The following is a 26202-nucleotide window of genomic DNA, read 5'->3' on the forward strand; positions in this document are numbered from 1 at the left end:
TGCAGGTCAGGTCTGAGTGTAATCCTGAGCAGCTGTCTTTGTTCTGTCTCTGTGGCGTTTCGCAAATTGAAGAGTTCTCGTCCAGACGGCTATAAATACCACGGCCGAGCTCGCAGAGCGCCGCAACGCGCGTTACCTGCACCGCATCGCTGCACAAACACAAACTCATGTTGTTGTCGTATAGTTTTTTAATCCCTACACACTTTTTGAACACACTTTAAAGGTACATTGTGTAGGAATTCCTCCCATCTAGCGTTGCGGTTGTATATCGCAAGCAACTCAATCGTATTTTTCATGCTGCATTCACTCGAAATTGGGCAGACGGCAGACGGACAACAGCCGCTGCACGAGGCAAAACAATACACGTGACAATATGTTGTCATGGCGATGTGGTATTGTTTACCTGACCCACGTTTTACCGTCTTTCTCTGGTTTGTTACCGACGGCCGTCTGCCCAATTTCACGTGAATGCAGCATCAGTGTAACGCTCCATTCCTCCTCACTGCGTTACCAGAGGACGATCTCTGTCTCTCCGTCTCTTTCATTCATTCACAGGAAACACATTTCTTAAAGGTACATTGTGTAGGAATTACTCCAATCTAGTGTTGCGGTTGTATATCGCAAGCAACTCCATCGTATTTTTCATGCTGCATTCACGTGAAATTGGGCAGACGGACGACAGCCGCTGCACGTTACGGCATAAACAAGCCTCTATGTAAACAAGTGGTCCGTCAGCACGAGGCAAAACAATACACGTGACAATATGTTGTCATGGCGATGTCGTATTGTTTACCTGACCCACGTTTTACCGGCTTTCTCTGGACTTCTGTGACTAAAATTACATCTGGTTTGTTAGCGACGGCCGTCTGCCCGACTGCAGGTGAATGCAGCATCAGTGTAACGCCCCATTCCTCCTCACTGCGTTACCGCGGTGACTTTTCACAGACGCCACCTCGACCTGAGCCGACAGCTCCGTCTGGTGTCTCCGCTGAGTTTCCGTGGTTTCCTACCGTCACGCTGCCACTGAACGTAAAAACATGGAGACACCACATGGCAGCAGCACCGAGCTTACCCGCTCCATGGAGATATGAATGATATGAACGGCTAATTCAGAGCTGAAAGGAACACTTCAGTTTGTTGATGGGGGGGATTACTGGTTAATGAAAAACAGACTTTTGAACAAAATAATCGATTTTTATGAATAGATAACAGGAGAAGTTACACAATGTCCCTTTAACTTCCTAAAAAATCCAACACTAACACCTCATGTTGCAGGTTTTAGACGGTGAAAGCTCGACAGCAGCAGAGATCAGGTGTCTGCATCACACACTTCCTGACTTTTGATGGCTGTGTGTGTGTGTGTGTGTGTGTGTGTGTGTGTGTGTGTGTGTGTGTGTGTGTGCGTACAAACATGTGTACATTGAGGGGGGATTGAAATAGCGTAAAGCCCACAGCCAAATTGCTGCAAACCACAGCAGCGCAGTGTCACCCCCATCTTCAAACCGCAGCCCAGAATAAAGCAGGAATGTGCCAGTGTCTCCGCCGCCGCTGCCGACCGACCCACACACACACACAACAACACAACGACACACACACATATACACATACACAGTCTATTGGAAGCAGCTTCGCCCCCTCGTCCAGAACGCGGCCCCCCGATCTGTCACCGTCCGGCCCGATCTGTCACAGAAGGAACCTAAAAACCCCGTCTCTTCTCCAGAACCGTCCTCAAATTATATCATGGACCGAACCAAACCATCCTCATCTATATACAAAACAATACCCACAAATGTCCAAAACGTCCCAGACTGTGTTGCACAACCCCCGTCTCTCTACTATATCTAAACTGCAGCAGGCTGTCCAAACACGCTGCTACTACACTACCTTCAAAACTCTCCCAGAAACCACTGGAACAAACCAAATCCAAGTCCAAAACATGTGCAAGACTCTTCGATTGTCTCCACATCTGTCCTCTGCAGCTGCCTCCAACTTATCAAACCGTCCGCGACAATCGAGCTTCTGTTTTTCCTGCAGCAACGAAGTAAAGAACGACGGGTTCAGTTCAGAAACGTCTCCACATCTGTTAACAGAGAGAGGATCATTCACATCACTAGGAGGAGGAGATGGTTGTAGCAGCTAAAGAAAACATAGTGGAGTAATAGTTGGACGTAAATGGCGGCGAGCGAAGGTCCTCGCTATGTCCTCAGACCTGTTTCCCTTTGTGTTGTTATTCAGAGATTAAACAGAGATCCCATCTGTGGCAACAGAAACAGGAGACTTCCTGCTGACTTTAACAAGACGAGGAGCCGATCGCTGCACCTTCATCGCATCAAAGACGAGAGGGAGTGTGCAGGGTCTCTGTCTCTGTCTCTGTCTCTGCAGAGACTCAAGTCAATTCAAAATGAATCGCAGACGCATCGTAGAACTGTTTTATCTGCTGCTGTCAGAGTCTGACACGGTTCAGCGTGTTTGGATGCAGCTGCAAACGTTTCTGGGAAAGTTTGACATGATTTGAAATAAAAGTTGAGGAACTCTTAAAGTGGTCCGAGACAGTTTTGGAAGAATAATTAAATACATTTTCCAAAAAATAAAACTTACAATGTTCTCTTCAGGATGAAAGTACGGTGGCCCTTAGAGCTGATTCTTACTTTTTTTGCATATGTGTCACAAGTAAATGTATAAGATCATCAAGCAATTTTTAATATTAGACAAAGATAACCCAAGTAAATATAAAATGCAGTTAGATGATAAAGACTCTCACTGTGGTTCACTGGGGACACTTTCCAGACCGACAGATATCAATGACTTTGTTTTGGTTTTTCATCTTTTCTTGTATTTCTTTAGATTGCAGTGTAATGTGTTGGTTTTTGGGATCTTTTAGTCTGCTTCACTTTGTCAGACAGGTTCTATTGAAGTGATTTATTGATCCAACAGGTCTGGCAGAGTGAAACTGAACTCAGCTTTACAAAAAAAAAAAGGTTTATCACAGATGGTTCATGATTTGATTACTTTTTCATATAGGGCCAGGTAGGTTTGGATAGCTTTTGTTCCCTTTAATAAATGAAATTGCCATTTAAAAACTGAATTTTATATTTACTTGGTTTATCTTTGTCTAATATTGAATTTTTTTGATGATCTTAAACATTTATGGGTGACAAATATGCAAAAAAGTAAGAAATTAGCAGCAGTTTAAGTTGTTTTCTGAAATTGTGGCTTGTTTTTGAGCCTTCAGAGCCACTGTATGAGCGTTTTTAAAGTCTTTTGCACTCCTGACTTCAGAGAGGTGACGAATTAAACCACTGCAACAAACAAATCTCTTTAAACTCTTGTCATAACAATGATTCCTCACGTCCCGGCCAGTTTCTAGTACATTTCTCCCTCTCATAAACAGTTGAATATCAGATTTCTGCTGCTGTTGTTTAGTGTTTGGACCTCCTGCTGCTGCAGCACCTGCTTCTGCTTCTACTCCTGCGTTAAATATATCAGCCACCACCACGGGTCGGGCCACCACCACCATTATTATTATTGTACAACTCCTCCAACAGCTGTAATTACAGTGTCGTCCTCCACTCGGCTGCTTTTCTTGGGTGTTGAAGTGTGATGTGGTGCAGAGAGAGGGAGAAGGAGACCAAACCTCAGGCTCGTCTAAAACTGATAACCTCCACCAAACGACGAGACAAATATAGAGGCGAGCACGGCCGAGGGAAACACACAGATATAATACACACACACACACACACACCGCAGCTCCGACCAGCCGACGGTACTACGCTGCTATTTACAGAGAGAGAGAAGGAGAGAGGAATGTGTGAGAGCTAAGAGACGCTCTGTGTGTGTGTGTGTAATGTGATTTTGTTTCAGAGTTGCTCCAGAGGTGGGCTATTTCCTTACCTCATGTTGATGTAAGACTGAGGTTAAAACACACACACACACACAGACAGACACACAGACACACACACATACACAGAGAGACACACATTCCCCGTGAAATTGTAAGACAGCGTTAAAAAAAACCCGACTCGCCTTAGAAAAACACCTGCCCAATTAAGAGCGAGGCATATCCCATTTCAAACAACTGTGAGTGAGAGTGTGTGTAAGTGTGTGTGTGTGTGTGTCCAAGTGTGTGTGTGTGTGTGTGTGTGTCTAAGTGTGTGTGTGTAAGTGTGTGTGAAGCCACAGGCTGCGCTCTCACCAAAGAGAACAAGATTGGCTTTAGAAAAGGCCAGGATAAATATTAGAGAGGGCTTAGGGTAATCTGCACACACACACACACACACACACACACACACATGAAGACGCAGTGGGGGAGACAGAGACACACACACATTCTCAGACACCTTAAGGTAGACATGATGGCAGACACACACACACACACACACACACACACACATAGAGAGAGTCTCAGTGTGTGTGTGTGTTCGGTGCATGTTAAATGAAAGCACCGTGAAACTGGACACAATCCTTCAGGGAGGAGAGGAAATGAGCAGAAAAGAAGGGATGAAGTGAGGGAAAAATGGGACATGTGGGAAAGAGATGGAGAAAGGAGGGAGAGAGTGGAGGAAGAGGAGGAGGAGGTGGAGTTATGATAGGTGACAGGAAAAAGGATGAGGAGGGAGGAGAGGAAAGACAGGTAGCGGAGACAGAGATAGAAAGGGGGGAGTAAGTAAGTATAAGGTTTATTTATATAGCACTTTTCACAGATAAAAATCACAAAGTGCTTCACAATAAAATAAAATACAACAGTAAAAACATAAAAATACAATGAATAAAACAATTTAAGACATTAAAGGGATAGTTCGACATTTTGGCAAAGTGAGAAATATTGTAGAGAAATGTCTGGAAAAACTGGTACAATTTCTCCAAAAACGTTTAAACATTTCAAAAAAAAAAAAAAGGAAGTTTAAAATTTTCTAGATAATTTCTCAATTAAAAAAGAAATTCTAGAAGAAACTGGTAAAATCTCTCAAAAAAAAGTAAAAAAAAAAATCTAGAAGAAGTGGTAAATAAAAGAAAATAAAGAGTGGTAAAAACAAAAAAAAATTCTAGAAGAAAAGTAGTAAAAGGTAAAATTTTAAGGAAAAGTTGGGGACCCCCTTGAAATAAAAATACAATGAATAAAACAATTGAAGACATTAAACATTTAACATTTTGACAAAGAGAAATATTGTACAGACATTTCTGGAAAAAACTGGTACAATTTCTCCAAAAATGTTTAAACATCTTTTTTTATAAGGAAAAAAGAAAATTGTAGAAAAAAGTGGTACGATTTCTAAAAAAAATAAAAAAAGAAGTTTAAAATTTTCTAGAAAATTTCTCAATAAAAAAAAACAATCTAGAAGAAACTGGTAAAATTTCTCAAAATAAGTTTTTTTAAAAATTCTAGAAAAAGTGGTAAATAAAAATAAATAAATAAAGGGTGGTAAAATTCTAAATTCTAGAAGAAAAGTAGTAAAAGATAAAATTTTAAGGAAAAGTTCGGGACCCCTTTGAGAACCACTGGTCTAGACGAGAAGAAATAAAAGCATGAATGACCATCTCAAGTTCAGCTTAATTTTGCAATGTTCCTCAGGTGGAAGAAGCAGTTTCTGATTAATAGCGACATTACAGAATCAAAAATGACACTTTCAAGTTTCTGAGGCTCGACTAAACAGATGAGCCTTAAACATCCCTACAATGTACTGCCTCATCTGAGGGATTTTGTCATCCGGCGCAATCATCAATGTTTCTTTTTTTATCAGAATTAAGCTTCAGGTTAGTTGTCGTTTTAGCCATTTTTTGATGTTGGTCAGGCAGTTAGTTGAGGAAGACAGTTTATGGAGGAGGAGGAGGAGGAGGAAGGACAGGACGGATGAGGGGAAGAGGAGGAGACGGAGGGGAGGAGAGCAATGAGGAAGAGGGATAAAGAGGTAGACAGAGAGGTGGGACGGAGGGAGAGACAAGGCGTCCAATTCATCGGCCTCAGGAGCTCCTTAAATCCACTCTGATCCAGGGGATTCGAGCAGGGATCATTTCATCACACACACACACACACGCACACACACACACACACACACACACACTGCTTCTACTACAATATGAACATTGAATATAAACATTTCTCTGAAGGCAACAGAATCAACAGGTTTAATTTTTTGGCCTCATGCAGCAACAAAAACATCTGGAAACATGTGGAGTGGAAATAAAAAACTGAGAAATGTTAATGACACCTACAACAAATATTATTATTGATACTCTATTAATAGAATCAATCAATATCGGACATAAATGAACTAATCCTCAATTAAATTCAGTCAGTCAATCTCTATAACACATTATAACCATACTTATAATGAGTTATAATGCAGTTATAGCACCGTATAGCTGTATATGTATATTATAATACATTATAATTGTTAGTAACTCGCTGTTAAAAAAGGAGCAGAAGATGTCTCTATGCCGACATCGATAATGCGTTATATATATAGTTATAATGTGTTATAAATATGTATAACTATCATTATAAACACTCAAATTATGATAAGGCTTTATAATATAAGTATAACACATCATAGAGCATTTTCTAATGGCTCATAATACAAGGTCAGGTATTATAATAGAGTTATAATGCGCTATAATGTGTTATGTTTATTGTTATAAAGCCTTAAAAGACGCTCCATGTGAATGGGTCCTAATGATGATTTATGAGTGTTTATAACTATAGTTATACAGTGCTATAACTGCATTATAACTCATTATAAGTATGGTTATAATGTGTTATAGAGATAGGCAGGATTTGTCTATCTGTTATTTAAAAAAAATAAAATTATGAATGAAGTTTGTTTGGCGTTGCTATGACAAGTCGATAGTTCAGGGACCGTACGGAGGAAACGCACTTCAAACTGAAGTACAAACTCATAAACTTGAGCTCTTGTGTTGAGTTTATTAAAATCAGGGCGTTTCTCTCTGTGAAGATTCTCACTCATGTTCGTCCAAGAGTCCGAGTTGAATCGGGGACGACTGGACTCATGTGAGACGATGATTAAAACTCGTGTCAGTGTGGACACACCCGGCGTTTTCTGGCGCTGGACTCACGTCCGTTCAGATCCCAGAGCCAACAGGAAAACATGGAGACATCTTCTGCTCATTTAAAAATTTAATTTTTTTAATTTACATAACTTTAAACAGACGAGGGATGTCACGATTATTTAATTGAATTCATCGTAGTATTAAACGCCACAATTAATTAATTGTAAAGATTCATAAATACTGTCACTTTCAAAAAAAAAAGATTATGTCAGAACCATATCGGCAGATCAGCACCAAAGTAAAGGTCACTTGACTTGAATATTTCAAACACTTCCCTTTGGGGGTTAATAATTGGCCCTATATTTATAGATACTTAAATAATTTGTGTAAATATTTAGATTTTACACATTCATAGTGTTGTGAAATTAATTAAAGGGACAACGTGGAGTTTTGGAAAAGCGAAGCGTTTTCACACTACATTTATGACCCTCCGCGTGAAATTCTTTGACTCATGTTTTCATTCATCAAGAATTAAAGTCAGAGGTTGGAAGACGATCACATACCGTCGTAGTTCCCACCATAAACGGAGATTCGGCGGCGTTATTCTCATGACTCGCTGCAAAACCGAAAGTAAAGAAACGCTGGTCGGCTCGCCCAGCATTTCCACCACCACTAATAATAACAAAATAACGATAGAGATAAAACGATATATTTATCGAAAATGGGCCCATTAACAAGTGTGGGTAGTGTAGATTCATCCACATTAACGTGAGACTTTTTTATAACCAAATAGAAACTCCTCGTTGTCCCTTTAATTAATGCATAATAATCGTGATAATCGTGATACCGTGATTTTTTCTCTGACAATAATCGTACCAAGAAAATCTATAATTGTGACATCCCTAAAACAGACTTCCGCTTGTATGCAAATCGGGGCAGTGCCCTAATGAAGTTTGTCCAAGTGGAGTTGCCGTACGCAGCTGTGTGTTAGTACCAGTGTAGAAGTGTTTTACTCTGTGTGTTTGTGAAGCAGGTGAAGTGTTTTCCTGACAGTCGTTCTTCTCTCCCTGTGCTTCTATCCAGGCGGTGTGGAGCCGATAGCGGAGGCGGCCGGCGACGGCGAGGAGCTGGAGCTGCAGCCGGAGGCCACCAAGTTCATCAAGAAGAAGCAGCCGTCCAAGAAAGTCAAGAAAGGTAGGAGCAGCTACGTTACGTTACATTATCTCTGTCTCTCTGTCTGTCTTTATGTTTAATTTTATTTCTGGGAGCTGGGTGTTGTCTTCCTGTCAGAGCCGTCGGTGGCTCTGCTTCACCTTGTCACACTCCCAGGTGACCTCCGGTATCGAAATACACGAGCGGTTAATCCCGAGCAGAGCCCTGACACTGATCTCTGATCTCTGCTCTCCGTCCGTCACGGCTCTACACTGTCAGCACGGGGCCGAGTGATGGGAGTCGAACCATAAATCTGGTCCTGCAGATGCAGCAGCGTTGGGAGGGGGAGGGGGGACGATCACAGTTAGGGATGTCACGATTATACATTTTCTTGACACGATTATTGTCAGAGAAATAATCACGGTGTGACTTGTAACTAGTTCCAGGGAGAATGGAGGCTCTCTGCCTTCCACCTAGCGTCTCTTGGCTGAAAACCAAGAAAAAAACTCACATTTTCCAACATATGCTCCAAAAAATACAAACATTTTGGGGGTTTTAATTTTTATCAATGAAGAAAATACATCAACACATTCAATAAGGATGGATGGACAAACGTCGTTGTTTTTTTTATTTCAGCCCAGATCTCTGTGGCACCCGTTTTTCCCTAATTTTGCAAAGAAAACATGTTCTTCTTGTGAAATTGCATTTTTCCCCTTAATTTTTTGTGTGTTATTTGTCTGAAAAGATGTTCACAAGTTTCTTTTTTCTTTTCTTACAAATTTTTGAATTTTATTTCTCATGAATATGAATTTTTAAAGAGGAACTATGCAGGATTTGTCTCTTAGCTCCAGCTTCAGAGTCCTAGTTCTGGTCAAATCAATGACTTGTAACTAGTTTCAGGGAGAATGGAGCGTCTCTTGGCTGAAAACCAACCTGGTAAGATCAGAGCCTCCGACCCGGTGTCCCAGCTCTCGTCTCCATGGCGACACCACCACACAAACGTAACGCGCCCCGTAACCCGTAATCTACTTGTTTATGACAGATAAGACAACACAGATACCTGGAGAATTCATCTTTAAAGCAGATATCAGTGGAATGTTTTTGTTAATATAAGTCCTAAATAGTCCTATTTTCCGTCAGCAATCACTTACATGAAGTATTTCAGCCTAAACACGAGTCTCTCCGTCACTCTGCTCTGCTGTAACCCGAGGAGAAAATTTTCCTTGTGGGATACAAGTGTTATCCAATGAGGGGAGAGAACGGCATGAAGGGCTGTGTGTGCAGCCAAGGGATGCGCGTGAATGTGGTGACGTAGCACGAGGACCAATTGATGCCTGACAAGGGCGGGGGCTGCTAACTCATGGTGCGTTCAAGGAAACTCGTACTTTGTGTTTTTCCTTCCTGTGAAGTCATACCAGTTCGATCTGGTACGAGTTCACGGGTCGGAAGTTACGAGTGGCCGTTATAGGGAACTTTCACAGACAACAGGACGGTAAAAACACGAGCTACGGGTTACCTGGAACGCTACCAAGTCGTAGTTGTGACTTGAAGCTGTAACTTACGGTTTCAAAAGCCTGCCTTGAACACAGCATTAGCCGAAACGGCCGTGCCGCTGTTATCTGCTTTAACTGAGCTTTTAGATTAAGATTAAATTCATACAGTGAAGTGAATCTTCATTTTTCAGTATCTGTAAATATCGATATCCACCTGTTCATATTTAAAACCCATAACGTTATCCATATCTATCCATATCTGGTCTCGTCTTCTTCGTCTTCTTCTGTTGTGGCCGGTCTTTTTATTATCAGACAGATCTGATCTGGGATCTGGGATCTGGGATCACGTCCGGCCCCGTTCCCGCTGCCAGGTCTCCGCTCTGTGTCTCTGTGTTTGGGGAGTTGGACGACGCTCTCTTCCTCCTCTGCTCTCCGTCTGCCCTGTCTCCTCCTCTCTCTCTTTTTTCTCTCTTCTCTTCTCTTTATGTTTGCGTCCATCTGGCTCTGCTCTCCCTCCCTCCGTCCTTCTTTCTTCCTCTCTTCCTTTCTTTCTTTTTCTTTCCTTCCATCCGTCTGCTCCTTTAATATCTGAACATTCATCTTCCCAATCAGACGGCTCCACTGGGACGACACCTCAGCTCCTTCCTTCACTTCCTTTACTTCCTTCCTTTCCTAAACTGATTAGTTTTTATGCATAAACACATACAACACTGTCTCGCACACACATTCAACAAAAGCATATTGTTTCCTGACACACACACACACACACACACACACACACACACACACACACAGACACACACACGGAGAGAGAGGGAAGGGGCTTCTGGTTTGCATTGAGGACAAATCCGTGTTTTATGACAGTTTGTCTTTCCTAAACCGTGGCGGATAGATTCGCTTTGATGGGCTCTACTTTCATAAGTTGTGTGTCTGCATGTGTGTGTGCATGTGTGTTAGTGTGTGTGTGTGTGTGTTCGCATATGTGCATATGTGTGTGTGTGTGTGTGTGTCTGTGTGTGTGTGTGTGTGTGCATGCTTGTGGTTAATCCACTCAGGCGTCGCCTCTAATGAGAAGTGGAGGCGTGGGAGACACAGAGAGGGCGACACAGGGATCATTACATACACACACACACACACACACTCCTATACGCTACATATATGTTATGCACACACACACACAAAGACACACACACACACGGTCTGTGAGTCCAGCAGCCACTGTGCTGTGTTTGCATGTGTTTTTATCGATGGTCCATGTGTTTGTTTGGTCTGAGTGAATCCAGACAGAAACATTTTGGACGCTGAATCAAAACAAGAAAACGAGACAAAGACAAAGTGAGTGAGTTATTGATCGTGTGATCAGACTAACGAGGCTCCGTCCATCTGGTTTGGTCTTCTCAGGATCAATCACACACACAAACTTTCCCCTAAATCTAACATTTGTACTGTAGTACAGTATGTCCGTGAAGGTTCTCATCATATATCATCCAGCTCATCTTATTCTTGTGGACTTGTAGTAAAAGGCAACTGGACTTCAGAAATGTGAAACTGTTATAATTCAATTCAATTCAACAACTTTATTTGTCCCCAATGGGGCAATTCGTTTGCAGGAGTGGGTAGCTACAGTAGCGTAAAACAACATACAAACACAAAACACTGACGTAACAATGGACAGATCACAGATGTTGACAGTCAAAGGCAATAAATAATTGATAAGAATTAAACACACTGTCTGTTACTAGACCAAGATGGACAAAGTGCTATAGGATTAAAGTGCGCTGCTGTGCAATGAGCTTCCTCCTCCTCTTAGAGGTGAGGAGGGAGACGGCAGATGGGATAAAAGATCGTTTATATGTATCTGTTGGTTTTGATCGGTGGAAGTCTGAAAAGGGAACCAACCAGAAGGAAGAAGCTCAGATTGTTGGTATAGTGGATGAGAGCTGTCGGACAGGATGGATTTTGCTTTATTGTACAACCTTTTGTAATACAGGGTTTCCTGGTCCGTGCCAGTTATTTTACAGCAGACGTTGACCACTCTGGACAGTAAATTTTAAAGTAAAGTTTTTGATATTAAGGCATAGAGAGCCTATAAGCGGGAGCAGGAAGTAACGTCACCATGGGATTTCAACTCGGAAAAAATCTCCATGTAAGTGAACGGGAGTCAAAGTTTTATTTTGTGATCCGATTGAATAGTGTGATGATAAAACTCTCTGACCTCTACCTGTTTAAAACATCACGTTTCATGCTGAGAAATCAGCAGTTTGTTGTAAAACTATTGTAAAATAAAATTCAGAAGAATCAGTAACCAGAAAGACTACAAGTCTCGTAGGTGACGTCACACACCAAATGCCGCCATTTCCTGTGTCACGTATTTTTTGTGGGACACCAGATCTGTAGTCCGTGGAGCGTCTTCACACTAAATACATTCTTACGTTGCTGTTTTACGATAAACGGCTGATTTCTCTTCATGAAACGTGATGTTTTAAACAGGTAGAGGTCATATTTTATTCTCATGAAACAATTCAATCGGGTCACGAAATAAAACTTTGACTCCCGTTCACTTACATGGAGACTTTTTCCGAGTTGAGGTCCCATGGCGACGTTACTTCCTGCTTCCGCTTCGGCTCTCTATCGAAACCAACAGATAAAAGAAAAAGTGAGCACAGACTCCACAAAGGAACGGTTAAACATGTTCAACAGGGTCCTGTCCACCAGTTTCCTGGCTCTTCTTATACACTGAAACAGTGTTAGACTCAAAGGTCAGTTTCTTGTCAAGAATGGTACCTAAGTACTTATATTATAAGAATCCACTGATTCAATGTTTTGACCATTATTTATTACAGTGTAAACAGTAGGAGGTTGTGAATGTCTAAAACCAACTGCCATATCCTTATAGTCTTAGAGGCATTCATTGCTAAAAACCAATGCATAAAATAATCAACAACTGGATCATGAGAGGATTCATCCCTGTTCAGTTACTGTTACTTCTGTAGCTCTCTCTCACACACACACACACACATTTACACACTCACGTCACTCTTGCCTTTCAGTTTACGCCCTCCAGACGTGATCGAAAAAAAAAAAAAAAAAAAAGAAACAGCAAAAGGAAAATGATCCCTAATTAGTATTGTTTGTCATGGAAACCTCACAGTAAGTCTGTGGTTCGCACTTAAAACGAGTGGAGGGAGGAGGGGGAAGTAGCATCATGTCCAGACTTGTCCTTTAGCCACCACACCTCCTCCTCCTCCTCCTCCTCCTCCTGTGAAGCTGCAGCAGCTTGTGAAGACATAATGGTGTGATTGTTTATTGAAGCCTGTGGTGAGAGAGAGTGAGTTTGGACGTCGCTGTTTGTTGTTGCTCAAAGACACTTCAGCAGAGGAGATGCAGCCTACAACCTCTCCTCCTCCTCCTCCTCTCCTCTTGATGTAAGAAATGTACAGAAAAATAACCATCAAATCACCCAATATGTCACCACAGACTATAAGGAAACATGTTAATCTGAAATACCGATCTAACTGACAACAATAATACAGCCAGAATAGTCACAATTAAACATCATGTTTCAGTTTTGATTTTGTGTTTTATAATATAACTTAATTTCAGACACAAATTAGGTCCTTAGAACAAGACAACTTTGTGTTTAGTTACTAGCATTTATTAGCATAGCAGCCTCCATTGTGCATAATGTGGATGATGTCTGACGTTAAGAACATTAAAAGACCTCGCTATGACTCTCTCAGAAACGTCTTGACCAGTGTTCGGCATGTTACTTTTAAAAAGTAATTAGTTATAGTCACCTGTTATTTTCCTCAAAAAGTAACTGAGTAACTAATTACCAGGAAAATCACTATTGCATTATTTTGATTTTTTTTTTTTTAAAGTCGACTTGACTCGCCCCCCAGTGGAACTTTTAAATTCACTTGTATGTAATGAAACTCAACAATGAATGAATTAAATTAAGGAAATTGAAACTTAATAGAATAAATCATTATTATTATTAAAGGTGTACAGAAAAGAAAAATTTGAGCCCACTGTGGGTCCTAACATTAGTGTAATAACTCATCTATCAGGCGATGTAGCCCAAACTTTGTGCAAAAAATCTATTTCCGAGTAATCTGGGATGAAAGTGAGGTAGTTTTTTTTTCGCATTGGATAATGCACGCGCACAAATTATACGTCACGTTGCTCATGATTCACCAGCCACTGATATTGGATCCGTCATCTGTCAATCAAACAAACGTCTGAGACACACACACACACCGAGCTCGGTCTCGCCCCAAGCTTTGAATATCCCACCCGCTCGATAACGACCAATCAAATTTGTTTTCCTTACTCGGGTAAACTCGTGCGGCAACTCGTGGAAACTGGTAGAAGGAGGCGCGACAAACAGGACAAACGGCCATTTCTGAACACCTTCAACATATACACTTATCTACACCATGCACACTGCATTATTAAATTCAGTGTTACAGATCCATAGACTGTATATCTACATGTAGCGGAGTGACAATGCGCTGCAGTATTTTGAATTTGACTGCAGCAACAGTTTTACATCCTGCTCCTTTTTTTTTTTTTTTTTAATGTATATTTTTCGGCTTTTTGCCTTTATTTGATAGTGATGACAGTAGAGATAGACAGGAAATGGGGAGGCAGAGAGAGGGGGAACGACACGCAGGAAAGGTCTGCCCGACGCGGGATTCGAACCGGGGACGCCTGCGGCGAGGACTGTAGCCTCTACATGGGGCGGTCGCTCTACCCACTGCGCCACGCACCGCCCCAACATCCTGCTCCTTTAACCTGCAGGATTTAATGTCATTGTGGGAAAATCCATTAATTAAACATGAGCAGTTACCTCAGCCACAACATCCACCACACGTGTTTACATGTCATCACTCATCCTGTTTCCTGTCATCTTTGGACTTTTTTATTTTTTGTATTTTCTCTAACGGTTGTGTAACCAGAGCTGTGCAGCAGAGAGTTGATAAATCATCCACTTTGTTTTGTAGATTAGCGCTAATTCCTGATCTCTGCTGCTCGCCGGCTGCTGCAGACGCATCAGCCCCGCGCTGAAACGCTCCGATAGCATCAGCTGCATCGGTGCATTAGTGTTTCTCCCCCCGTGTGTGTGTGTGTGTGTGTGTGTATGTGTGTGCACAGTGTGTCAATCTACAGAGAGTCGTACAGTAGAAGTGTTTCCGTCTGATCGTGGCCGAACGCCAAAAAAACTCCAATAAACCCAGAGAACAAATCAGTTCAAAGCTCCCGTTCCCCACACACACACCTTCCGCCTACCTGTCTATGACTTAAAAGTAATTAGGCGCCATGCCAACCCCCGCACACACACACACAGACACACACAGAGCTCTCTGTTCGGGAGCATGGCAGCACGTTTGGTTTGGTCGACTTGAAAGACATCAAACGGCGTCTGAGCCGAGAGCGGAGCGAGTTCTCTCCTTCTCTCCTCAGCTTGAAACAGAGGGATGAAAGAGAGATGAAAGGGAGAGTGAACGTCTTCCTTCTCCTCTTTCCTGGCACTGCGTCGCCTTTTTGTGTGTGTGTGTGTGTTTTGTTGTTGCTCTGTTCCTCCGCTACAGCAGCAGCCCACCTGGGATCACACACACCATCCAGAGCAAACACACACACACAACACAACTCAACACAACTCAACACAGTCCAGGTCCACATGTCGTTTCCTTCTGTCCAAACCGGTGATGTGATGCTGCACACGCTGAAATCAATATCACACACTCACACTCACACACACACACTCTCTGCTGCTCTGATCTTGTCAGTGTGGGTGTCAGTCTGCGGTCAGTTGCCTCATTAAGCCACATTATGATACAGATTTATGCTAAAGAATCTTTATTCTAAGCTGCTGGACACAGACCACACCCATTTGAAATGACTTTTATTATCTGATTTTATTTGTTTTTATCTCATCTTGCTTCATCTCTACGTATTTCTCCATTTATTTATGGCCTATAGCACATTTCCAAAACATAAAGCGTTACCAAAGTGCTGCACGGTGAAGAAAATGGTTGAGAAAAACATAATGAGAATTAGAAATAAGGATTAAAAAAAAGAATAAATAAATAAGAAAGAGTAACCAAGATGGTGCCATCCCAGGTGGCAGCCTTTAGCCGCAGCCTGTAATTTCCCAGCTTGGGATCAATAGCCATAAAAGAGCTGACAGATTAAAAAAAACAATAAAATGAGAATAAAAAGACAAACAAGAACAGAGATCATACAGCTCTCAAGCTGAGTTAAAAGCCAAAGAATAAAAGTAAATTTTAAGACGTGATTTAAAAGTCGGCAGGTTTTTATTTCTAATGGTAGCTCACTTCACAGTTTTTAGTCGACTTTTGGGGACGAGGAGCTGAGGGGCTGACCTCAGGGATTGTGAGGGAGTGTAGACGTTAAGGAGGTCAGAAATGTGTTGTGGAGCTCAGCTGATCCGTTTAATGCTTCAAAAACAAACAATAAAATGTTGAAATTAAATCTATAATGAATTTATATAGTTCCTGACTCCTCCCTCCGTCCCTTAATGTTTAGTTTTTTTCCTTGACAGTTTGTGTTGATGTGTGAACGGGGAAATCCACACCTGAACTGCCCCTTGCGGGATAAGTAAAGTTGTCTGAACTGAACTAGAGCTGCAACAATTAATGAACAATTCGAACAATAATCGATTAGTAAATTAATAGTCAACTATTTTGATAATCGAATAATCGGTTTGAATAGTTTTTTAAGAAAAAAAAAGTCCCAATCCTCTGATTTCAGCTTCTTAAATGTGAATATTTCTGGTTTCTTTGTTCCTTCATGACAATAAACTGAGTCTCTCTGTGGTTTGAGGACGTCATCTTGTGGTTTGAGAAACACTGATGGATATTTTTCAACATTTTTTTTTACATTTTATTGACCAAACACCTAATCAATTAATCGTTTAAATAATCAACAGATTAATCGATAATGATAATAATGGTTAGTTGCAGCCCTAAGCTGAACTGAACTGAACTTAACAGCTCTAAGCATCAAGCCGCTGTTCGACACCACATGCAGAATCACCAGTTACCATTAGCCGTGGCTTCACCCTCCATCACTAATGTGCTCTGTGCATTAGCAGCAGCTGTAGCTTTATCCATTAGCTGCTAAAATCCAGATAAAAGCTCGTTGGCCCATTACTGTAAAATCCATACGCATCCTGAGGAAAATGTGGATAAAGAGACGCAGAGATGAGTCAGAGAGCGATTCTCAGTCGTTGTGAGGAGAGAGACCTCTGATGAACCCACAGCGTCCTGGTCACTCAGCTCACACACTGCTGCTGTGTACTATCTTCTATCATGTCTATATTTTATATTTTATTATTTAAATGGTCCTAAATTTGAACTTAACCAAACTAAACTCAGGTTATTTTGTGTGTTTGCGGTCGTAGAATCTGTGAAAGTTCATTTGTTAACATTTTATTGAGGCTTAAAGTTCGACATAATTGGGGGCGTGGCCACTTTGAGTGACTGGTAGCCAAGCTGACAACTACCAGAGTCTCATCTCCATAATACTAACGTGTGTTTTGGCTTTTTTGTTTACATGAAAACAAAACTTCAAGTCGATGATATCTGAAAACTTCAAAGGCCGAAGTGGAGATCTGGAGATTTGCATGTAGACGAGTGGGAAACAGAGTTCTGATTCTCTGATTGGCTTTATGCTTCTCGTTACACTGCCGCCCACAGGTTTGGCGCGTTAACGCTGTTTTTATGCAGGTTTGTGCAAATGAAGAGATTTTTTTTAAAGCCCCAGTATGTAACTTATCTGGCTTTTTATTAGCAAAAATCTAATATGTCTTTCATAAATACGTATTTCACACGTATGAAGTGGAATCACAGCCGCATACAAATGAAAGCTTTCTCGTACCTTAGAATGAGTTGTTACAAGTCGTTACAAATACATAAGTGGGCGACGCACCGAACCGAGGCGGCCATGTTGCATCGCCATTTTTTATGTTGAGTGGCAGCGTGACCGTAGGTAACCATGGAAACTCAGCGGAGCTGTCGGCTCGGCCTGTTAAAACTGTCACCACTGTGTAGTGTGAGGAAGGACGGAGGCACTGGTGTTGCATTCAGGTGCAGTCAGGCAGACGGCCGTCGGCAAAACCAACCGGATGTCATTTTACTCCACCAGAGAAAGACGGTAAAACAATACGACATCACCATGACAACATATTGTCACGCCTGTATTGTTTTGCCTCATGCTTGTTTATCCTGTTACATGCAGCGTCTGTTGTCTGTCTGACGTCTGCCCGATTTCACGTGAATGCAACATCAAGAATACGTTCAGATATGCAACCGCACCTATTTTCTGGGGCTTTTAGGCCTTAAATCCACAGGACAGCTGTAGAGAGACATAGAGAGGGGGACGACAGGCAGCAAAGGGCCACTACACCGTTTTTTTGTAAACGATCTGGTGTAAATGACGTTATTTTTTTTAAATGTAGAAGGGAAAAATCTGTTTTGGTAAATGTCAGCGTGGCCAGAGTTGATTGGTGACCGTAGGACGTGTGAATATGAGTGTGTGAGGTTGTGATTGACAGGAGGACCTGTCCAGTGTGTGAACCCCGCCCTGGGATTGAAACAAAAGGATTGTGTGGTTTCACAGCTGCGATGCAGCAACGTCCCCGATGAGTCTCAGAGTTACTGAGACCCAGGAATCCTCAAAGATCAGAGCAGAGAGAGAGAGTTGAACCTTCACTCTGACGTCACGTCCTCCGTGGACAGAAAGATAAATGGTTCGAGGACAAACAGAGCTTAGCTTTGGCGGCCGAGTCCCAGATGAGTGGGGCCGTTTGCACCAGTGGGCAGCGGCAGCAGCAGCAGCAGCAGCAGCAGCAGCAGGCGGAGCGGCGATCACCTGTGGAGACTCAGTCTGAGGCGACTTGTACCGACACGGCCGAGCTGCAGAGTCCCGCTGCGGCGCTCTGTCACACACATTACACACACACAGCCAACTGAGCTATCAGCTTACTGTCACACACACACACTCACACACACACACACACACACACACACACACACACACACCGAGGCTGCTATTCACATCTACACACACACACACACACACACACACTCTCAGCGGGCAGGTTTCCTCATCCTGAACAGGATCCTCCCGGGCCGCGGCCACAACTTCTGACCCATGGACTCGTGTTTTTGCATCAGTGTGTGTGTCTGTGGGTGTGTGTGTGTGTGTGTATTCCCAGCTCTACCCTGCATGAATAAAAACACAGATAGAACATGAACACACACACACACACATACACACTGAGGCTGAGTGTCCTTGCAGATGGGAAGTCAAATATGTAGAACATGAAACCAGCTTTGATTGTTGCGTGTGTGTGTGTGTGTGTGTGTGTGTGTGTGTGTCTATGTGTGTGTGTGCAAATGCTTAAAGCTGTTTATAGTGTGTAAAAGTAGGTGTAGTCGTGTGTTGGCGTAAACCTGCAGGCTGAGTCATCATCCGTGTGTGCGTGTGTGTGTGTGTGTTGTGCTTTCCAAGAAAACCTGGCCCAGCTGATGTTCCTCTGTCACATTAAAACCTGATCACACACGTTTTTAAACAATGAGCACAAGCTGAAACCATTGATCAGTTCTACCAATACACCACCTACCTTACGGCCTTATTCAGCTTTCTATTAAAGGGATAGTTCGACATTTTTGGCAAATTGGCCCATTGCCATAATCCCTATAGTCTTAGCAGTAGGTTCGTTACCTTTAATTGTCGGTGCAAGCTGTTTTTAGAACAGCGGAGCAGAGCCGTGAGCTGCTCAGAGCTACGCTACGGAGGTTCATGGGATTTCTTGGTTTCCCTCATCTCATTCAGCCTTCAGGGACAGTTTTTCATCATCAGTCTCTGAATTTCCCTCTAAAACAACTCTGTCTGGTAACGTTGTGTTATTATCTCATAGCATGGTGAATGTGCAGGTCACAACTTGTCCACCAGAGCGTTGTGGAGTTGTTGGATTGTGTATTTGATGAGTTTGATGAGGGAAACCAAGAAATCCCATGAGCCTCTGTAGCGTAGCTCTGAGCAGCTCACGGCTCTGCTCCGCCGTTCTAAAAATAGCTTGCACCAACAATTAAAGGTAACGAACCTACTGCTATGACTATAGGGATTATGACAATGGGCCAGTTTGCCAAAATGTTGAACTATCCCTTTAAGATATTGATTTTCTGACATGACTATAAAATCACAACATGGCATATTTATGCAAAATCTCATTAAATATTCAAAACTGGACTCTTCATGTGAGCAAATCTTAAACTTATTTTATTCATTTTGTTAGTTTTTAATCACTTTTTGCTCATACTCGTTCATTTGGACAGGGCAGATGAAGTCTTTTCCCCATCAATGCTCAATAAATGATCAGAAAACATGTGCAAACAGCGATTAAAACATGCACAGCACATAAACGTTTCATATCTATTTACAACTTGACTTAAAATGCCTTGAGCTCAGACAGTGTGGAACTATTTCTTTCACTTATTTCCACTGTAAACCTGTTTTATTTTAGGCTTCGGTCTGTTTGAAAGGTGAAGAGTGTGTCAGGTGTGTGTGTGTGTGTGATGACACGCTGCAGTTCCTCCGTCCGTCTGTTTCCTCTCGTCTCCTGACACTCGGTCCCCCGTGTCCCCAACCAAAGAGACACAAAGAACATTTTACACATTCGTCTCGTTTTTTTTATAAGCAAAAAGTACAAAGATAATGAAGTTTGAGGCCAAAGGTCAGATCATAATAACACATGGCCCTCGGCCATGTTGTGTTGCTGCTGCGTCTCTCTGTCTCATCTCCCCTCCGTAGGTTCTCTGCTGTGTCCCGCCTACCTTGTCAGGGGGATCAACTCCACCTGCAGCTGGGTCTATAAAGAGGAGGCCTTTCTAAGATGGCGGCCTCTTCCTCCCTCCTGGATGGCTGGTGCCACCCAGGCATCTCAGTGTTGCTTTGTTTGGTTGTGTTCTGTTAGCTTTTGTTACTTTATGATTATTGACTATTGATCTACCCTTAACCTTGTGTTTCGTTAATAAATTTATGTTTAATTGACCTGGTCGCTGTGTGGTCCTCCCTCCTAGTTATGCTCTTGAACGAGCTGGGCATAACAAGTGGGGGCTCGTCCAATTTTGAACTTGGGAGTGTCAGGGCATGGCACTTGTGTGGCAGTGAAGTTGGGAGGATCACGGTGGCTTGGTTTTGTGAGTGTAGTGTAATGCTGGGTGGTTTTTTCTGGTGACCTGCATTCAAGGAGAATGGTGGCTAAGTTAACTCTGTGTGGCTGCGGGGAGCGGGTGATTGGAGCAGTTGTGTCCCTCAGTAGGCTGTAGTGGCAGTTTCCTCACAAGGAGGGGTTGCTTTGTTTGTTTTTTTGCAGGGCTGTTTTTTGTTTTTGTGTGTTGTCCGTGCGGTTAGCAGCGGTGGTCTCGGGAGCACCCCGAAGTATTGGCTGGGACAAGTTGTCTCCCCAATACAGACGGTTTAGAGGTGCATAAATACCCGCCGCCAGTACGCACATGAAGACTAGGGCGCAGTTAGTCAGCTTCAGTTAGGCAGTTAGGAGGGTGCGCTCCTTGGTCACTCTGTCTCTCTGTGGCTGTTATTGAGTGGCTGGCTCTGTTCTCTGTTGGATGAGGTGCATGAAGTTTGGACTGGTTGTTGTTGTGGTTTAGTTTGGCAGTTATCATGCAGACTTCGCACAGTAATCCGCTGGTCTCTGAGTTCCTCCAGCGACCATCGCGTAGCACTTTAGCTCAGTTTGCCAAATCGGATCTGGTTGACTTGGGCGTACATTTGGGTTGGTCTGGCGAAAAAGGGGTGCCAAAAAAGGCTAAGCTACGGGTCGTTGTGGAGGGGCTCGCTGTGTCTGCTGCTCTGTTGGAGGTGGCTCAGGCTCCAGGTGTTGGGGAGGGGGGTTGGACATTTGAACAGTGCCTGCAGCTGGAGAGAGAAAAGGCGAAGCTGGAGAGGGAGAGATTCCAGTTTGAGTTGGAGCAGGAGAAGCTGAGGGCTGAAGCAGCATTGGCAAAGGAAAGGGTCAAAGTGGAACGGCTGAGGTTGCAGTTGGGAGATGGGAGTGAAAGGCCTACAGGACCGCGTCAGGGCTTTGATGTTTCTGAAGGGTTGCGGTTGTTGCCAAAATTTGATGAGAAGGACCCCGACACATTTTTTGCATTGTTCGAACGCGTGGCAGGCGTTAGGGGGTGGTCGGATGCCCACCAGACCTTGATGCTGCAGTGTGTCTTCACGGGCAAGGCCCAGAGAGCTTTCTCTGCCCTAAGTTCTGTTGACAGCGCCAGTTATGCTAAGGTTAAAGCGGCAGTCCTTAAAGCATATGAACTCGTGCCGGAAGCTTATAGGCAGAGGTTTCGCAACTGGGAAAGAAGAGACCAGCAGACCCATGTTGAGTTTGTTCAGGATATTTCAATGCATTTCAGTCGGTGGTGCTCGGCGTCCAGTGTAGAGTCGTTTGATGATTTATGTGACTTGGTTGTGTTAGAACAGTTCAAGATGTCGTTGCCTGCCCAGCTGGCCACTTATGTTACTGAAAAGAAGGTTAAAACAGCAGCCGCAGCGGCAGTGTTGGCTGATGAATATGTTTTAACACATGGCGGTGGTAACCGTGGTCAGGGTGATGCTGCATGTGGAGAGGGCCGCGGGGAAGCTCTCCCCAGCAGTAAGAGTCTGTCTGCTGGGGCAGCCGACCCAGTGCAGTGGGACCAGGGGCGGTCCGGTAAGTTGGACCCTGCTCTGGTGTGTAACTATTGTTTTGATAAAGGTCATTGGAAAAAGGAGTGTCCAGTGTTGAGAAGGAGGGGTTGGTCGGGTTACTCACCCACCAAGCCGTCTGCTGTTGCTGTAACGGTGGGAGTGCAGGAGCGAGCCAGTGCCATTGCTGCTGTGAGGGCACACACAAATCCCTCTACTCACACAGATGGGATTGACCCTGGTTACCTCCCCTTTGTGTCAGATGGTTTTGTTTCCCTGGTTGGACATGAGGACAGAGTTCCAGTGAAAGTCTTAAGAGACACTGGGGCATTGGACTCATTCATTGTGGGCTCACTGCTGCCTTTCTCTGCCAAAACCCACAGTGGTAGCAATGTGAAAGTACGAGGTATGGGTCTGACGGTTTTTTCTGCTCCACGGCATCGACTAATGTTGTTCTCTGAATTGGTGCAGGGTGAGGTGGTAATGGTGGTACGCCCTGTCTTGCCCATGGAGGGCGTTCATGTCATTTTGGGAAATGATCTAGCAGGTGCTCGAGGGTGGCCTGGTTCTCCGGCTCAGTGCCAGCGTCCAAGAAGGACGTGATGCGGTTCCTTGGGTTGGTGGGGTTTTACCGCAGTCTTTGTCCCAACTTTTCTACTGTGGTGGCTCTGTTGACCAGCCTACTTGCTGCTGTGAAAAGTTTGATATGCTCTGCTCCTGTCCTGTCTGCTCCAGTCTTCCACAAACTATTCAAAATCCAGGTGGATGCGAGCGATGTTGGTGATGGGGCCGTGCTCCTGCAAGAAGGGGAGGGGGGAGTTGACCATCCTGTGTGCTACTTTTCACGTAAGTTTAATTGTCATCAACTGAATTATTCAGTCATTGAAAAGGAGACTCTAGCCTTGATTTGGTCCTTGAAGTTTTTTGAAGTGTATGTTGGGCCGTCTTTGCCTGTAACTGTGTACACAGACCATAATCCCTTAACGTTTTTGAACAGCATGTATAATGCCAATAGTAGGCTTATGAGGTGGCTGCTGTTCTTGCAGCCTTATACAATGAATGTATGTCACATCAAGGGTGAACATAATGTTTTGGCCGACGCACTTTCCCGTGCGCCCTGTTGACGCTACACAAGACCTTCTTAGTGGGGTCTTGTGTTTTATGGGGGGGGGTGTTATGGCCCTCGGCCATGTTGTGTTGCTGCTGCGTCTCTCTGTCTCATCTCCCCTCCGTAGGTTCTCTGCTGTGTCCCGCCTACCTCGTCAGGGGGATCAACTCCACCTGCAGCTGGGTCTATAAAGAGGAGGCCTTTCTAAGATGGCGGCCTCTTCCTCCCTCCTGGATGGCTGGTGCCACCCAGGCATCTCAGTGTTGCTTTGTTTGGTTGTGTTCTGTTAGCTTTTGTTACTTTATGATTATTGACTATTGATCTACCCTTAACCTTGTGTTTCGTTAATAAATTTATGTTTAATTGACCTGGTCGCTGTGTGGTCCTCCCTCCTAGTTATGCTCTTGAACGAGCTGGGCATAACAGTGAAACTTTAAAGGGATAGTTCAACATTTTGGCAAATTGGCCCATTGCCATAATCCCTATAGTCATAGCAGTAGGTTTGTTACCTTTAATTGTCGGTGCAAGCTATTTTTAGAACGGCGGAGCAGAGCCGTGAGCTGCTCAGAGCTACGCTACGGAGGCTAATGGGATTTCTTGGTTTCCCTCATCAAACTCATCAAATACACAATCCAACAACTCCACAACGCTCTGGTGGACAAGTTGTGACCTGCACATTCACCACGCTATGAGATAATAACACAACGTTACCAGACAGAGTTGTTTTAGAGGCAAATACAGAGACTGCTTGATGAAAAACTGTCCCTGAAGGAAACGTGCATCAGCGGTTTTGCATGAATTTCCCTCTAAAACAACTCTGTCTGGTAACGTTCTGTTATTATCTCATAGCGTGGTGAATGTGCAGGTCACAACTTGTCCACCAGAGCGTTGTGGAGTTGTTGGATTGTGTATTTGATGAGTTTGATGAGGGAAACCAAGAAATCCCATTAGCCTCCGTAGCGTAGCTCTGAGCAGCTCACGGCTCTGCTCCGCCGGTCTAAAAACAGCTTGCACCGACAAATAAAGGTAACGAACCTACTGCTATATGACTATTTAAGGCAGGGGTGTCAAAGTCATTATAGTTCAGGGGCCGCATTCGGCCTAATTTGATCTCAAGAGGGCCGGAACAGTAAAATGATCGCATTTGCATATTAACCTGTAAATAACAAGAACTCCACATTTTCCCCTGTACTTTGTGCAAAGTACATTATTAAGATGTGTACAGTTTATGAGCTATCCTTTTTACAAAAAAATATGAACATTCTGAAATTTAGGGCTGGGCAATATGAACCAAAAGTAATATTGTAATATTTTTTTTAACTGAATGGCAATATAGGATATACATAGGCCTATAGCCTATTTATACTATTTCCATGATGTAATTATGAGTTTCCACCAATTAGCAGCCAGTAGCGGCTTAATATTTTTGTCAGAGGCAAATCCTTAAAAAGGCTGTCAGTTCTAGGTCAAAACCACATGTGGCAAATGACACAGACAATTGTAGGTATTGGGCTGATATTAAATTGTAGCTATAGGAAAAATACATCTCCCTCTCTCTCTCTCGCTCTCTCTCTCTCACACACACACACACACACGCACGCACACACACACACACACACACACACCTGTAGCTGCGCTGTCCCTCTCTCTCTGTTCTCCTCCTCTGTTGCTTTGAGCTCCCAGCTGTGCGTGGATACGTAACTACAGGTTATATGTGGCTTATCACCGGGCCAGTTCTGCCCCCAGGCCGGTTCTGCCCCACCAACCCGACCGGACACGCCGGTTCGGATCGAGAATTTGCGCTAATGAGTCCGGCCACGTCGCGCCGGGGCTTCATCAGCAGGTCGGACCGTGTTGGGTTTTAACTTTCAGGCCCAGTGAGAACTCGAGCCGAGCTGGACCAAGAGCAGGACTTTAGCGGTGAATGTCGGTGCTGTCCTTACACTACGCAACGAGCCGCTGTTGTTGTGTTGTAGTAGTCAATACGTGAGAGTCGGCGGCTCTGTGTCTCTGTTGTCCGCTGCAACTTGAGGGAGGGAGGGAGGGGCGGGGGGGAGAGGAGAAGTGGCGCTCACTCAATCTGTGAGGGAGGGGCGGGGGAGTGAGCTCAGCAGACTGCTGAGAGAGGGCCGAAAGAAACGGAACTCCAACATTTGTCCCGCGGGCCGGGACCGCCTGGCGGGCCGGTCCCGGCCCGCGGGCCTTGACTTTGACACCTATGATTTAAGGCAATGGGCCAATTTGCCAAAATGTTGAACTATCCCCTTAAAGACGTACATTTATGATTCTGTGTCACGCCTGATGATCTTTTATCTTGTCTATATGCGGCTCTAAGACTTATGGGAACTCTTCTTGTGTCTCAGGCTCAGTCGGGGGTTGGTGCTGGTAATTTTGTGGAAAAGAAGAAGAAAAAGAGGACGAGGAAAGAAAAAAGTCCAATTCAGAGTCTTTGCCACAGGAGTTTATATTTTTGCCTCATCAGGGGGTTGCGTGGCGTTTAAATTGGTGTGGTGCGTTCACTAAATTACAGCTGGTTTTCCAACGCGTGTCCCCCAAAATCAAACATGTCAAACGTGCCGTCTCAAAATAAAACTGCCTGCGTCCGTCCTTCCCTCCTCGTCACGTTGTCGCCGCTCCGGTCCTAACTGGGTGACGAGTGTGAGGCCTCACACACACACACACATATCCACATACACACACACACAC

General features: G+C 43.8%; 1 protein-coding gene across 2 annotated transcripts in view; it reads left to right on the forward strand.

The window, feature by feature from the left end:
* The window catches only part of bbs9 (Bardet-Biedl syndrome 9), a 290122-nt gene that overhangs the window by 202462 nt on the left and 61458 nt on the right, over positions 1–26202 (forward strand). For both annotated transcript variants that reach the window (XM_085803054.1, XM_085803055.1), the window contains one exon: positions 8089–8199. In XM_085803054.1, the coding sequence (XP_085659180.1) occupies positions 8089–8199 (111 nt within the window). The remainder of the gene's footprint in view (positions 1–8088; positions 8200–26202) is intronic.

The sequence above is a fragment of the Trachurus japonicus genome, chromosome 16, assembly GCF_045865225.1.
Source record: "Trachurus japonicus isolate A0001 chromosome 16, Traja_1.0".
NCBI lineage: Eukaryota > Metazoa > Chordata > Actinopteri > Carangiformes > Carangidae > Trachurus > Trachurus japonicus.